A 15321-nucleotide genomic window follows, 5' to 3' on the forward strand; every position below is an offset into this window, starting at 1 on the left:
AAGGCGGCGAGGGCGCGCGGACCGGGAGGGAGGGAGCGCGGGAGGCCCTGCCCGGCCTGGCCTCCCGCCCCCACCCATGCGTCTCTGGCCGCGGGGCTACGCGGGGCTCAGCGGGGCGCAGGCGCTCGCCCGTGGGGCGCCCTGGCCCGCATCAGGGGCGGTGGCCTGGCGCGGGAGCCCCAGGGCGGGCAGAGCGCAGCGCGGGCCCACGGGCTTCCATGTGCGTGCTGGCGGCTGCGTGCGCGCTGATAGCCCGCGCCCCTCAGCCTCGAGGGTCGGCCGGGACCGGCGGGTGGCGACGGCCGAGCGGTGGCTGCCCAAGCGGGCCCGAGCGGCGGTGAGCGCGGACGGCGCGCTGCCTGCATGCGCTCGGCAGTGGCCGAGGCGGCCGCGCAGGAGCCCGAGGCTGCTGGCCACCAAGAGGAGCGCGGAGCCGCACGGGCGTCCCGGGTCCCCGGCGGAGTGCGGTGACCATCTAGAGCCGGGTGCGTCTCCAAGACCAGGACCCGCCTCCGTTGAATCGCCCCGCGTCCCGGCCCACCCGGAGACTGGTGATTTGCTAACGCACTCCGTGGATCCGAACGTGGCTTGGCTCCGAGCACGCCCGGCGACCTGTAGGACTCCAGCCCTGGCCACTGTCGCCGCTCGCGCGCTCGGAGGACTCGGCTGGGTAGGGGCGCGCGGGGCTCGCTGTGTGCCACCGGTCGGCCGGAGGTCGCTTTGGAGGTGGGCCGGTGGAGAGGCGGTTTGGGATTTTCTGTAAAGCATGGAGGAGAAGGATTCCAAGTCCAGCGAGACGGCGGCAGAGGCGCAGCGGCAGCCGGAACCCAGCCCCGGCGGCGGCTCGGGAGGCGGCAGCAGCCCGAGCGACTCGGACACCGGCCGCCGGCGTGCTCTGATGCTGCCCGCGGTCCTGCAGGCGCCAGGCAACCACCAGCATCCGCACCGCATCACCAACTTCTTCATCGATAACATCCTACGACCCGAGTTCGGCCGCCGAAAGGATGCGGGGACTTGCTGTGCCGGCGCGGGCGGAGCCAGGGGAGGCGAAGGCGGCGCTGGCAGTACAGAGGGAGGCGGCGGCGCAGGCGGAGCCGAGCAGATCCTGGGCGCCAGGGAGTCCCGACCGAACCCTGCGTGCGCACCCAGTGCCGGAGGGCCGCTCTCCGGTGCCGCCGGCGACCCTACGGCCGATGGAGAAGGCGGCTCCAAGACGCTGTCGCTGCACGGTGGGGCTAAAAAACCCGGAGACCCGGGGGGTTCCTTGGATGGAGCGCTCAAGGCCCGGGGCTTGGGCGGCGGTGACCTGTCGGTGAGCTCCGACTCGGACAGCTCTCAAGCCAGCGCCACCCTGGGCGCGCAGCCCATGCTCTGGCCGGCTTGGGTCTACTGCACACGTTACTCTGACCGGCCTTCTTCAGGTGAGCCCATGGGACCCAGCCCGCCAAGGGGAGGCCCGCGGGGCTAGGGAGGGCGCTTCCCAGAGAACTTACACCGAGGAAAAGAATCTCATTTTCTCTTGCATATGCGCACGCACTCACGCACACAAACACACACACACACACACACACACACACACACACACACAAAGACACACACTCCTCACCAAAGCAGCACAGAGCAGCAGCCAGGCAGTTGGAAGGACATACAGACCCTAGGACAGTAAAAAAGAAATCTCAGTCTCTCTTCATCTCTCTCACGGTATCTCTCTCACGCCTCTCTCTCTCTCTCTCTCTCTCTCTCTCTCTCTCTCTCTCTCTCTCTCTCTCTCTCTCTCTCCTGGACACTGTAAACTCTCTGCTATCCTCAGGCCCATAGTCGCCCAGAACAACTCTGGGTGCTCTTCTACTCCATTCTTGGCCTGATGTGACCGCTGCGAAGGAGCAGAGGGAAAACTACACGAAAGCGGCGAAAACTGGGCACCCTTTCCTTTTTGCCAGTTTATCTGAGGAATCCTGTAGTACCATCCTTACGAGCGCGCGCGCGGCTTGGAGAAGGTGCAAATATCTCAGAGCCTCCTTTACTCAGGCAGAAAGAACCTTTACGGGTTTTATGGTGCTAGCAAGAGTGAGAAGGAGGCAGCTTCCAGAAGGGGTGTGAGGAGGTTTCGGGCAAATTTTGTCCATTCGTTTATAATTTTTAAGACCGTGTAGAAACGACAAGCTGCGTTAGACGCGGGCCTGCGGTTAGAAAGCTAAGCGCCATTAGCAATGGGTTTCATTTGTCTGGGATCTGAGTGAGCTGAGCCAGGCAGGCCCCGCTCACCCCCAATCCTCAGCTGTTCTGCGGGGCGTCTTTTAGCAACACTACGGGTGTTCAGAGCAAGACTGAGTCCCTCTTGGCTGCCTTCTTGCACCATCCTGTGTGTGTCTACTGAAATCTAGTTTTTTGCTGCTAGACCTGAAATTTGCTCTATTGTTCTCGCCTCCCTCCTTTGTTAATATTTAATTAACATATAGGCTCACAAAGCCGACTGGCCTTGAGTCGCGCTTGGCTTTGTGAGGCGCCCGAGAGTGAGTCCTGGCCGCGCCAAGCCCTGGCGGCCCGGGAATCCTGCCGGATGGCCCGCGTAGTTCGCCTCGCAGCTTCCCTAGGCTTAACGAAATTCCTTTCCTGCCTGTAAGTAAGGTTTTTTTGTTTTTTTTTTTTTCCTGGGCATTTAAGAAAGAATGTAGAGGCAGAGGGTACTTGCCGAGATTTGGTTCTGTTTCCCCTAAGTCCCATAAGTGTTTGCCTTTTAAAAGACAATTCACAGGAAGAGGAACCGAAAGTATGGTTTTCAGATATTCTTTCTCGGAAATAGGAGTTTGCGGAGGCTGGGATGTGTGTTGCAGAACGCGAACCCCAGGGTGGAGGAAACTGGAGGACAGAGCCCTCTTTCTTCCCGTGAAAGGAACGAGGAGAGTTTGAGATCCGCTCCGGAAGTGGGGAGGGAGGTCAGGTTTGAGCAGTCCAGGCCTCTCCCGTGGTCTCACCCTCTTGTACTAGTGTCTTCCGAGGGTCCCAGATTCGGCCCGTGACTCTAGAAGCCTCAGTGGCCGGGTGTAAGCCAGGTCCAAGGGTGCGCTTTCATACTCAGCATGGATGTGAAGGTTACTGACTGTATGGTGTGTGTGTGTGTGTGTGTGTGTGTGTGTGTGTGTGTGTGTGTGTGTGATCATGGGTACACCTGAAACGCCGAGGGTTGGATCTGCACCGCCCTGGATGTCCTCTGGTGCTCAAAGACCCTACTGGGTTTGCCCTTCGGTAAGAGTGCCGGGATCCGCTTGGCTGGAGGCGAGGGAGTCCTCACCCGCCACGGCCCTGCTAGCTGCCCCTGAAGCCAGAGTGGGCACCGCACTGAGTGAGTAGCGGATGGAGGAGTCTGGGCCGCACCGCCAGTTTCCTCCACCATCCCCACAACGCAAGACAGCGCTTTCGGTCCTGGCCCTGAAGGGGGATGGTCCGACCCTCTCCAGCCTCTTCCGCTTCTAGCGGAAGGGGCCTCGATGGAGGGGCCGCATAATGTCTCCAAAGTTGATTCACATTCCTTGCACAGAGAAAGACCCAGAAAGAAGGTCTCAGGTTTTAGCCGGTGGCCTGGCTGGCTTTTCCCGCGGCCTATGAACCTTGTGACCCCGACAAAGAGACCCTCTATCCCAAGACTCTTACCACTTTACCCTTTGAAGGCTCGGTCCTGGGACCGACCACGCCACCCACCACACTTGCCCCAAACACTGACCACTCCGTAGGCAGAAGAGGGAGGGACCAAAAGAGGAACCCATTGTGAGGAAGCTGTCGGGTGGCTCACACTCGCGTTCTTGCCCAAGGTCAGTTGGGTAGCCTGCTTCTGATGAGGCAGCCCCAGGTCTGGGGTGGAAAGTGAGAGGGATAGGCCACCTAGGGCAGCACTCCATAACCCTGAGGAGCCAGGTCCCTCTCCTGGACAGAAGGACTGAAGGGGGAGATATCAGCGGCTCAGTAAAGCATGGCGCCATTGAAGTCTTTCAACAAAACAATAAAGTTGGGCTCTCCAGGCCTCACACAGGAGGGGACTCAGGTGATAGCTCAGCCCTGGTCCCTCCTGAGAACTTTATTGCCTTTGGCGTCCTGTTGGGGTTTTGAGAGAAGGGGACAGGATTCCCCCTGACTGACTAGCCTACTCTTTTCTTCAGTCTTACCCCATCTCCTCTCACCTGTCTCTCACTCCTTTTGCTAGGATAGACTTAGAAAGAGAGAAGGACAAAACAAATGCAAACAAGGCCAGAAAGTTTTTGGTTGCACGTTCCTTCAGCTCGCGTTTATTAGGATCTCCCACTTTGTGATGGGCCTTTTAGCTAAATCTGCCAATCCACCTCATTTTCACAAACCCCATTTCCTTCTGGTCAGTGGGCACATGCCCAGCCTCAAGTTTCTGTCACCCCACCCCACGCCCAACTCCCAGCGCAAGCTCTTCCACCTGTGTGGCCGTGGGCAGGTCATTTTCCCTCTGGGGTCTCTGCAGTCTGAGCTTGGATGAGTGGGTTGTGGGTAAGCAGGTAGACTCCAGCAGCCAGTAACCTCTGCCCTCTCTCCTCCATGCCAACCAGGTCCCAGGTCTCGAAAACCAAAGAAGAAGAACCCGAACAAAGAGGACAAGAGGCCGCGCACCGCCTTCACTGCTGAGCAGCTGCAGAGGCTCAAAGCTGAGTTCCAGACCAACAGGTACCTGACGGAGCAGAGGCGCCAAAGTCTTGCGCAGGAGCTCAGCCTCAACGAGTCCCAGATCAAGATCTGGTTCCAGAACAAGCGGGCCAAAATCAAGAAAGCCACGGGCAACAAGAACACTTTGGCGGTGCACCTCATGGCGCAGGGCCTGTACAACCATTCCACCACCGCCAAGGAGGGCAAGTCGGACAGCGAGTAGGGCGAGCAGGGCGGGCGGGCCGACCGGCCAGGTCTTAGGGCCGCGCAAAACAATGCAATAATTTAAAAACCGTGAACAAAGGGCCAGTGTATAAAGATTATACCAGCATTATCTGTGAAAAACCCGTGTATTAGCTATGGTTCTACAATAATCTATGTACATATAATTTACAGACGGTGTAAAATCCAAAAAAACTGACTATAAAATATTTTTGAGGTTTTTTTTGTGCTTAAGAGGTTATGCTAATTTGTTATTATTATTTTTCTGCAAAGGGGGCTGTTTCTTTTCTTTTTCTTTTCCCCCTTGTTTAATCTCCTAAGCTCCACTTTGGGACATTGGACACCCTCCCCCCCCCGAGAGAAAAAAATTAAAACAACTTGCTGAAGTCCAAAGATTTTTCTTGCTGCATTTCACAGGACTGTGAACCAATAAATAGCTCCTATCTGGTCTGTGGGCTCTGCCGCTTGCTTTGTGCTGGCTCGGACAGCGCTGTAGGAAGCGCCAGCGTGGTGGTGGAGAGCTCTGGTGGGGAGAGAGGGCACAGTTCTTTTGCTGAGGTCTGAGGAAGTCCATTCAGGCCATCGATCCTCCCAGCCCCTCTCCACTTCTGCCTCCTACTGCCTCACTTCCCAACCACCGCAGAGGCCCTTGCTGGCAGCCACCGAGTGTCTGCGTCTGTGTCTATGACCCCTGTCCCCGCCACAGTCCCGTAGCGACTGCCAGCGCCAACTCTCCCGCCCCGCCGCTGTGGGCAGGCAGCGCTTGGGGCCTGGGGAACAGTGTACCCTGAAGGCTTGAAGGCTGCTAGAACAGCTCGCCCTGATCCAAAAGCCCCGGCCGAGGTGGGTCTTGGGGCCTGGCAGAGCAAGTTGGCATCGTCTTCCCTTTCCTTTTCTTCCTCTTTTTTCTTTTTCACTTATTTTTGAATGGTAAATACATGTTTGTGTACATACTTGTGTATGCATGTGCACGCACACCCCAGGCCTGTGTGAAGCTGGGGTTCTGGAGCTCGAAGCTACCTTGACTTTCAAAGGAACTCGAATCCTCCTGAATCTAAAGGACATGTGTAAATAATCATTTCTTATCACGTTTTGTCTTTTTTGTTTTTTTAAAGAAAATATACATTTTATTTTTGAAGGTGTGGTACTGTGTAAATTAAATATATTCAATATATTCCTCACCAAGTACATATATATATAAGCAAACACATTATATATAACTCCACAATGTCTTCTGTTTAGTGTATGGGAAAAAGGTGTCCAAATGTCCACCTGGGGCCAGCACAGTGGCAAGGGTGTTCTCAGCTGAGCTGAGCGTCAGGCTGCCTGCTGAGGACTGATGGTGGATTTCTCTCTTTGCCTTAAACCTCTTTATTTCACTGCGCCAACACTTTCTCTTTGTACATATTCGTGCCAACCTTCTGAAAAGGAAGCTATAAAAACAGAAGTTGTAATTTAAGAGTGTGAATAACCATCTTCTGCTTGGGGATCGGTGAAACACATGCCTTTTAGCAGGAAGCAAATCTGTCCTTTTTTAAGTTTATAAAATGTGCATTTTACAGTATCAAATATTTATAATCTTATTTGAAATGGATGAATGTTCCCTACTTACAACTGTGGTTATCAAAATTGTGACCATTCCAACCTGTGCATTTTTGTGTGTTTAAATTCCTGAAAGTTACACTAAATAAAAAGAAACGACTCTTTATTATGAAATGTTGGGGATGGAAGGTAGACTTTGTCCATGTCTGTGGCTGAGTTGATCTCCCAGTGCCTGGGTGCTGTAAGTACCCTTGAAACAAGAAACAAAAGGATATTGTTTCTTTTAAATAACAACCTTTGCCTACTTAACATGTAAGCTCAGAATGGAGGACAGAGGGATGATTTAAAACATGCTGCTTCTGTTCACTGAACTATCTCAATGTTTGAAATCTAACAGGTCTCCCCAACCCCTCCCCACTGCCCATAAATGCTGGATGTAAGTGCTCATTGATGGGCTCAGTGGAAGGACTTGTGGTCCTCAGGAGATGTTCTCTTCCCCTAAATGCTATTTTTTGTTTCTCCCACTTCCAATCCCCAAAGCAAAGGATCAAACTCTGCAGGATTCAGGGGAAGGGAGCTCTAAAGTAGCTGAATCTAAGGCAGTTCATGAAGGAAAGAAAATAGTTTTGTTTTGTTTGTTTGTGTGTGTGTGTTGCCCTCCCAGGAAGAGAAATTCAGTGTCGAGGATTGTCTGTTGCCAAGGGCGACGTTCTAGGACTTCTCGGGACAGGCTAGGCCAGCAGATAGATGCTGGCCCAATGCTCCTGTCACGTAGGAGATCAGCAAGGAAGAGAATTGGACCCACTTTGAGGGCACCAAAACCTCTGTTCCCCAGGAGTGTGGCAGGGTCATCATGGGGGTCAGGTTGACACAGTTCCTTCCTCAAGACCCCATCTCTGAAGGTTTAGCTTCCTTCAAAACACTGTCACAGTTTACATTTTTCTGTTGGCCTCTCCTGTTTTTTAATAAAAGCATAGCAACACCCATCCTTTTTTCAAACTGTAGGGAGAGGGGGTACAGCTTCAAGATAATGAAATCCTGGGTTCCACAGGCAGTTGAGCAGACACCCCTGACAATAATGCTGGGTTTTCAGGTTATCCGTATTGTCTGTGATAGGGCCCGGAACTAGAAGGGCCTTTAGATCCTTGCTGTTCTTGGTTACTCTTGGCCCCTGTCTGTATTACCTTTTTCTTCTTCAAAGGCAAGTAAGTGGAGCTGGTAACTTACACAGGAGCTTTGGCTGTGCTCAACTTGCTCTCTCATCTGGGGTCTGGGGCGAGTAGAAAAATACTTCCCACTAACTGGGAAAGCAAGGCACCTTTGGGGCTACTGCAAATCCCCCAATTCTAACCCTGCCTCTGCAGTGCGGTGTGCTTTGGAGATGGGTGGGGAGCCCTGCCACTGGGCCCTGGCTAGAAAGCCACCCCATAGGAGATGGGAATCCCAAGTAGGAAGGGAAATTTCCGCTGTGGAGAAATCCTTGCTTTTTGACTCTCAATCGCTCTTGCCCAATAGCCTAGGTATGTGTCTGCCTCCCCCAAGCTGAGCTCATTCTACAGTTCTCCACAACCCACTGAAACTTGGGGAGAACCTGACAATCCAACCAGGGATAGCTGTGACCTTCAGCTGGCCCCAGCAATGGAGTGGACTGAAAAAGTGCAGCTGGGCTGGCCCCAATCAGGTGCTCTTACCTGGTCTGACAATAGCGCTCATAAGAGTAGGATCTGGGGGCCTATACTGTCTCCAAACCTGGGGTAGGGGGTGGGGTGGGGTCAACTCCAACCAAAGGCTGTCCAATGTGGACTTGGATAGTGCTTCCTTTGGAGACTCCTGGGTGACACCCAGCTTGATCTCACAAACTTGATTTCACAAAGTTTGGTTTGTGGGTTTTGTTTTCCCTTGAGTGGACAGGACTAATGGAGGAGGACATGGGCTGCTTGGCACTGGTATATCTGGTACACAAACACCCAGGCCCTAGGTATGTAAGTGTTCCTGCCTGCCCCAGGTCAGTCTGGAAATTTATTGGCAGCTAAAAGTCATCCTGTCTCCCGACCCCCCCCACCTCCCCTCCCCCCGCTTTAATGTCCGACCTCCCTTTTTGCCTGGGCCCTTCCCCGAGAGCCCCTAGGAAGAGTCCCGGCTCCACCGAAAACGACAGCCTGCCACCGGAAGCCGCTGTGACTGCGAGGTTAATAATGACTGATGTAGACACAGGACTGTGGCACCACCCCTGAAGGAAAAGATTGCGTGAGCAGGCAGAAATCACCTCCCAAGACTGATCTACTTCCATCCTGGGGCTCCCCACGCAGGGCCTCGGGGTTGGGAACTCCTTCTTTGCGCCTTGGTTCCATCCCTGCGGAGGGCTAGGCTGTATCTACGCCTGGAACTAGTGAGGGGCGGTGAGCCTCAGAGGGGTGTAGCTAGAGGTCCCTAGGACTTAAGGGCAGCAAGGGGCACAGCAGGGAGTGCTGGTGTGCGCGTTCGCAAGCAAAGCCCTTCACGTCTCACAGCTGCAAGGCTGGAACCCTGAGACGACCATGCCTTTTTTTATTAATAACCTCAAATACCTCATTATGCGTATGCTGCCTGCCCATAGAAAAGAAAAGGGCATTCTTGAAATCACCGGAAATGTAATAATATTCATTAAAGTAATTCCTAATTATATGATTTAATCAAGCGTGGTGAGCCTGCACTTTGCTGTTGTCTGAAAGAAAAACGAAGGATGGTGTCATTATTGGTGGTGATGGTACGGGCCTCATCCTGGCCGCCAGTAAAACTGCCAGCTCCTCAGCAGAGGTCCAGTCCTCTCGGAAGGATTTAAGGGCACTCCACCCCCACCCCAAGCAAGGTTCCTCGGGAAGGACTGCATAGCTGCAAGGACCCGGTAAGGCTCAGGCCTGGTCCCAAGCAAAGCCGAGCTACTCCCAACGAAGGGCAGAACTTTCTTTTGGCCCTAGGGACCATCTGTGTTCCCAGGAGAACACCAGGGAAGCTTTCTGGGAAAGCAGAACTTCGGGTCCCGCCCCCTCCAGGGTTGAGTCCCAGGCAGCGCCTGGAGCAGAAACAAAGAGTAGCCGAGAGAGAACTGCTTCCCGGCTGGCTTTTTACCCCCAGAGCCTGGAAAGCGTCCCAGAGAGGCCTTTCCCACCCCCAAGACACAGAGAAGAGAAGAGCCGAAGGCCTAGTGGCCTGCGTGTCTGTGCCTCACGCCACTTGTTCTTTGGAGAGAGGTTTCAATGGGCAGCTCAGGCAGAAAGGGTTAGGTCCCACCCAGCCTTGGGTCCTCTGTGGGGTTGAGGAACGGTGGCGGTCACTATTTGCAGGACTGTCTAGGGGAAGAAAAACAGACACGGCACTGCTTGCTGCTTGACTCATCTGTCCTGACCTGAAACTTGGCCGCGCGGTCCGGCGCGTTGCCTGCGGAAGGGGCCGGCTTTTCCCCTTTCTGCTGGCGCTTTGGGGTTCTTGCCTCCCGCCAAGTCCTTTGTCTGGAAGGGGGCTGTCAGGCTCTGTCATCTTGGCTTGCCCTCCTCCTTTCTCCAACCTCTACCCCCTCCACTAACTTCCTTTTCTCTTTTCTCTCCTCCTTGGATGGATAGTCACAGGCCCCAGCTGCAGTGCAAGGAGCGTCTCTCCCTCCGGATGAGTCCTCCTGCTTCTCCGCGGGTCGCTAGGACCTCTTGGTGCCCTGGGGTCTTGCTTCTGAGCTTCTCCTTTAGACTAAAACTTGTCTTGTGGGTTTGGAGAGCTTGGCTGTCCATTCTCAACAACAGCAATACACCAAATTAAGGATGGAGTTTCATTATATCCAGGCAATAAGAGAAAGGGCACAATTACGAGCTCTTTGTGAAATTCTGCGCCTGAACCACCCAGCTATTACTATTGCAGCAAAATGCAAAAAAATTGCATCCTCCAATTTTTATTGCAACAAAATGACATCATTCGGCGTCTTAACCAGTTTTCCATGTATATTTTGTGTGGTGATATTAAACACACTTGCAAATACCCACAATGCTGTGCAGCCATCATCACTGCCCATCTCCAGAACTCACCTGGCAAAAAGGGAACCAGTCCTTGTCTCACTCCCCACTTTCCTTCCCTTTCTCACTCTCTCCTCCCCTTCAGTCTCTGTTCCACTGCTGTCAGAGCACCTTGAAAGTAAGGCATCCCTCATACCTCAGCCTCCTGGCAGCTTCCAGGGCTAAAACCTCTAGGTGAGAGTTGAAAACGTCCACTCACCCCAGTTATGCTTGCTTGTTCATATAGGGATAGATTGGAGCCTACAACCACACCAAAACAAACAAACCCATAAGGCTGGCTCCTACATGTGCCCTGGGGACCACTTGGTTTTGTTGTTCATGCAAATACTTCTATCATGTCCCTAGCTTTATAAGGAAGGTGGGTCTATGGAAAGCAACAGAGGGTTTTTTTTGTTTTTTTTTTTCTTCTTCTTCTTTTTTTCCGGAGCTGGGGACCGAACCCAGGGCCTTGCGGTTGCTAGGCAAGCGCTCTACCACTGAGCTAAATCCCCAACGCCCAGAGTTTTGTTTTATTGTGACTTTGCTGTTGCTGTTTTAAAGTCAGAGACCAAGCAAATATGTGTGTGCGTCCGTGTGTGTTGCACATGTGTACACGTGCATGCTATCTATGCCTGTGCTCTGCCATTGAGCTATACCTCTATCCCCAAGTTTTGACAGCAGATAGCCCTGTGTTCAAATCCCAGCACCGATGCTCACTTTCTGAGCTAGAGTGTTATAGACTCCCTGGGAGTGGAGTCATTCTTTCTCAAACAGAAAGAACATCTACCTAATGGGTTCCCTGCGAGGGCTTTTTGTGAGCTAACAGCACAAAGGCCTGGTGCTGAATAGACTGGGCGAGCAGGAGGCTTACCCTGCTCTGCGGGCGAGTACCCAGCCTTGCTCACAGCTGCGCCCATCCAGCGCAGGTGCCTTGGTGCTTCAGTCACCCGTGTTTTCCTTGCTTTTGCTAACCAATGCGGTGTCTGTGCAGACATCGAGGCAAAACTGGAGAAAGGATGATAGAAGATACAACAGCTAGGAGAGACATGTTTGAGGATAGTCTGATCTGTTCACAGAGGGAGGGGCAGAAAGGGGGGAAGGAGGAAGAGGAGAGGGGGAGGAAAGGGAGAAAAGAAAAAAGAAATTGGAAAGAAAAGCCCACTGGTCATAGAAAGTGGGACAGTGACAGAAAGTAGGGAATATGGCAGGACTTTCTAGAACTTCCTGAAAATATTTCTTCCACACACTTTGGGAAACTGCTATTTCTTTTCTTTTCTTTTTTTAAAAGTATGCTCTTCCTTCTGGGTGTAATTTATTTTTGAGCCAGGGCTTCAGCTATCCCAGGCTGTCCTCACAATCCCTATATAGTCAATGATGACTTTGACCATTTGATCCTCCTGCCTCTGTTTCCCAGTGTTAGAGTCAGGACTACCACGGCCAGGTTATTTGGTGCTGGGGATGGAACCCAGGGCTCCTGAATGTTGGGTAAGCCGGGCCTCTTGCGCTATAATCCATTCCCTATTCTAGGTTTTTGTTTTGTTGTTTTTGGTTGGTGAGTGAACCAGCGGTCTCCCTAGCATTCTAAGAACCTCCACCCATTTAGCACGCACTACCCCTATTTCAGGATACACATTCCCAACACACACACACACACACACACACACACACACTGGTCTTGACTTCAGAAAAGGTAAGGCATTCTACTCTGGGCTTCTGTAACAAACATATACCTTTTCATGCACCTTGCTTTATGATCCAAATGACATTTTCTGCCTTGAATAGAGGTTGCTATGGTAATGAGGCCAACCTCACCCCAAACACAGAAAAGAGAACCTCCCATCCCCAGGCCTCAAACCAAGATTCCTGACTGAAGGTCACCCCTAGCCCATACTTGTGGGTGGTAGTCTGAGCACACCCCTTGCATCAAGCCGATCCACCATGTGGCTCTCCCCACAAGAACGAACGGGCATTCTTATGATGAGCGAAGGCTCTAACTAACCCTTTTCAATTAATTGATGTTCCTATAGCTAAACGCATAACAGGCTTTGATTACATGCTAACTAGAATGAAGCATAATCCTGAGTTAATTATGTGGAGATAATTTTATAATTATATCATTCTGTTTAAGAAGCAATGTGTTGTTAACTTCCAATTTTAACAGGAGTGACTACTCAAAAGAAAATAAACTTAAGCCCACAGCTGTCAAAGACCTCTCTAGCTGTGCCTTGACCAAAAACAAGCAGTGGTCACCGGTGAGAGAGAGAAGGTAGAAGTCACTCCCCCAAGGAACCACAGAAGAGGTTGTCTGGGAAGAATACTGCTTCCCAGAGCTTACACTGCCTTTTCTTCTATTTTCAGCAGCTTGGATGTGCAAGCGATGTCCAAAGGGATGTTGGTTCTTGGGCGAATACCAGGTCTTTGAAGCACTCCAATGGGGTATCAGTGGGATCTGAACATGGACTGCAGGTCAGAGCCCAGGCACCACATAAACGAACCATCTCCATTTCTTGCGGAAAGTAGCTGCCACAGACTGTTAGGCCAGGCGTGAAGGGCGTGGTATTACCTGAGATGTCCATCTGTCCTACTTCCCACCCTTCGGACATACTGGAAGAGGCTTTGGGTTGTATTGGAGGAAGGTGACTATATTTAGTGTCATCTTCAGGTGACTTTGGTCTTCCTCTGAAAGGATGACCTTTCCAAGCAGTTCTGAGGATGTGAAATAAACTGCCACAGTATGGTAGGTGTGGCCACTTGTGAGTGGAGACCCTGGGAGATTTATTTTAGCTCAAGGCTTGTATGAGCATAGTCCAGTACTACCCTGTTCCCCAGGGCTAAGCTGCTCATCTATATTTCTACTCTGGCAGCTCCCCAGGTTTGGAGTGAGGGAGATGGGGACGGGGAGGGGAAGGGGGAGGATAGGAGAGGGAGAGAGAAAGAGAGCCTGGCTTAGTTGTAATGTTCTGAGTTTTCTTTCAAGGTGATCAAAGACCAATTAAACTCAAGACTTTTTCTTTATTATTCCTTACATTTCCTAGCCGTGGAGTAGCTGGGTTCATCATGTGTGTAGAGAGAGTTAATGCAGAGGTAGGAGTGCCATGCAGAGATGAGAGTAGCTTGTTGAGGGGAAAAAGTAATGCCAACCCACAGGAGGCCCAAGCAGCTTGTACCTTGCACCCGAGGCCCTTATGCATGGTTCCAGAGAAGCGGCATGGTACCCACCGCCTGGGCTTGGTAGGAGTCTCACACACCCTTCCACACAGGTAAGAACAGTTATGGGGCCAACGCTAGAGCCATCCATTGCTTTTACTCCCTGAGGATTTGTAACTTCCCCACCCCATCCCAATGCCCTCCCTTCCCCCCACAGGGATATTTTCATTCGCACTTTTTAAAGAAATGCTTCCTGGTCAAACTTGAATATGCAATGAGGTGCTGGAGCTTTGTGGCGGAAATATAATTAAACTGGTGAAAGATGTAAAAGATGAAGAATGGGGATGACATCAGACTGATTTCACACTTGGCAGTCCGATAGCTGGGCCGAGGCCGGGCTTGCCACGCAAGGCAGATCAAAGGGCTCTGCCACCACTGAAAAGGCAAAAGGAGACTTAAGTATGCTAATCCCCAGGACAAATATATTTTAATCTTGTTAGAATACAAGTTAATGCTGCAGTGCAGTGGCTGAACTTGGTCAGGCAGTAGAGACCCATTTTTATTTTAGCTATGAATGAGGTGAAGCTCTTGGTTTTATTCATCAGTAATAAAAGTACATTTATAAAACGCATCTCTCTGGACTGTGTCACCCCCAGCTTAGGCTTCCCTGGCCAGAGGCTCGGTTCCTGGATCTCCTGGACAGGCCTAGTCCTTAACTGGGCTCCCCTCTCCACAGTCTTTCTGCACAGGGTCCTGACAGCTCAGCTCATTTGGTGGACGAGAAACAGGAAAACTCTGAAATTAATTAAAAGATCGTCCTAAGCCATCCGTTTCCCTTTAGGCCTGTGGTTTGACAACCAGACCAGTTCCTTCTCTCAGCTCTCACTTTAATTTTTACAACGTCAATTTTCATTACTATTAATTATTTGCTGGGCTCCAACTGTATATTTGGTGTGGCCTGATTAGCAAAAAGCTCTTAGGTTTAACCTCCCCGGATGGTGAGTGTGAAGGTCTGTGTGCGTGTGTGTGTGTGTGTGTGTGTGCATGTGTGTGCATACTCTCAGTCACACAAAAGAGGAAACAATCCCCTATAATGCTCTCCTTGAAATACAACTATGAGTAGACTACTGTACAGAGTACAAATGTATCCAATAGCTTGTCTGTGAGGCTGAGAGGGCTGCACTGCGGCTGAGCTGTGAGGTCATAGAAGGTTAAACTGCCCCGCAGAACCTGCCTGCTGAATATTGCTAATGGCAGCCGTCTAAAAGGCAATTTCTGTCTCTCTGCTCCAGGGTGTGTTAGAATTCCATCCGCCTCAGGCAGAAACCTGGCTTTCCCTGTCTGGGAGCCTCTCCTCCCACAGCCCACGGCAGTGGGATGGGAAAGTCTCCTGGACCTGCTGCAAAGAAACTGTTCAGCTTCAGGGAGAGGTGTGTCCCCACCCAGGTGTCCCCAAAGCACAGCAGCACAGAACTACCTAAAAGCAGGGCAGGATTGCAGAATTCAAGGTGCTTGGGGAGGGACACTTAAAGTGACCAGCAAGCAGATATCTGAAAGAGGAAGCACAGTAGGTCTGTCTCCTCAACCCCTCAAGCAGTCTGTCACCTTTAAAGACTTCCTAATGCTTACTTCCTATGTCTGCTCCCCAAGCCAGGACACTTTTTTTGTTTTTCCAGACACTTTTTTTTTTAAACATCTGACTGATATTTTTCTTGTTTGCTTGCCTTGC

General features: G+C 51.8%; 1 protein-coding gene across 1 annotated transcript; it reads left to right on the forward strand.

Moving 5' to 3' along the window:
• Positions 1-381: 381 nt before the first annotated feature.
• On the forward strand, positions 382-6600 carry En2 (engrailed homeobox 2). Its single transcript, XM_032907178.1, has 2 exons — positions 382-1421; positions 4569-6600. The coding sequence occupies exons 1-2, from the start codon at positions 767-769 to the stop codon at positions 4883-4885; spliced, it is 972 nt and encodes a 323-aa protein (XP_032763069.1). The 5' UTR covers positions 382-766; the 3' UTR covers positions 4886-6600.
• Positions 6601-15321: the final 8721 nt, after the last annotated feature.

This window comes from Rattus rattus, chromosome 6 (assembly GCF_011064425.1).
Source record: "Rattus rattus isolate New Zealand chromosome 6, Rrattus_CSIRO_v1, whole genome shotgun sequence".
Taxonomy (NCBI): Eukaryota; Metazoa; Chordata; class Mammalia; order Rodentia; family Muridae; genus Rattus; species Rattus rattus.

Coding starts and splice junctions, on each gene's coding strand:
- En2 (XM_032907178.1), top strand. CDS start 767: ATGGAGGAGAAGGATTCCAAGTCCAGCGAGACGGCGGCAGAGGCGCAG. Junction 1,422..4,568: donor CTCTGACCGGCCTTCTTCAG/GTGAGCCCATGG, acceptor CATGCCAACCAG/GTCCCAGGTCTCGAAAACCA.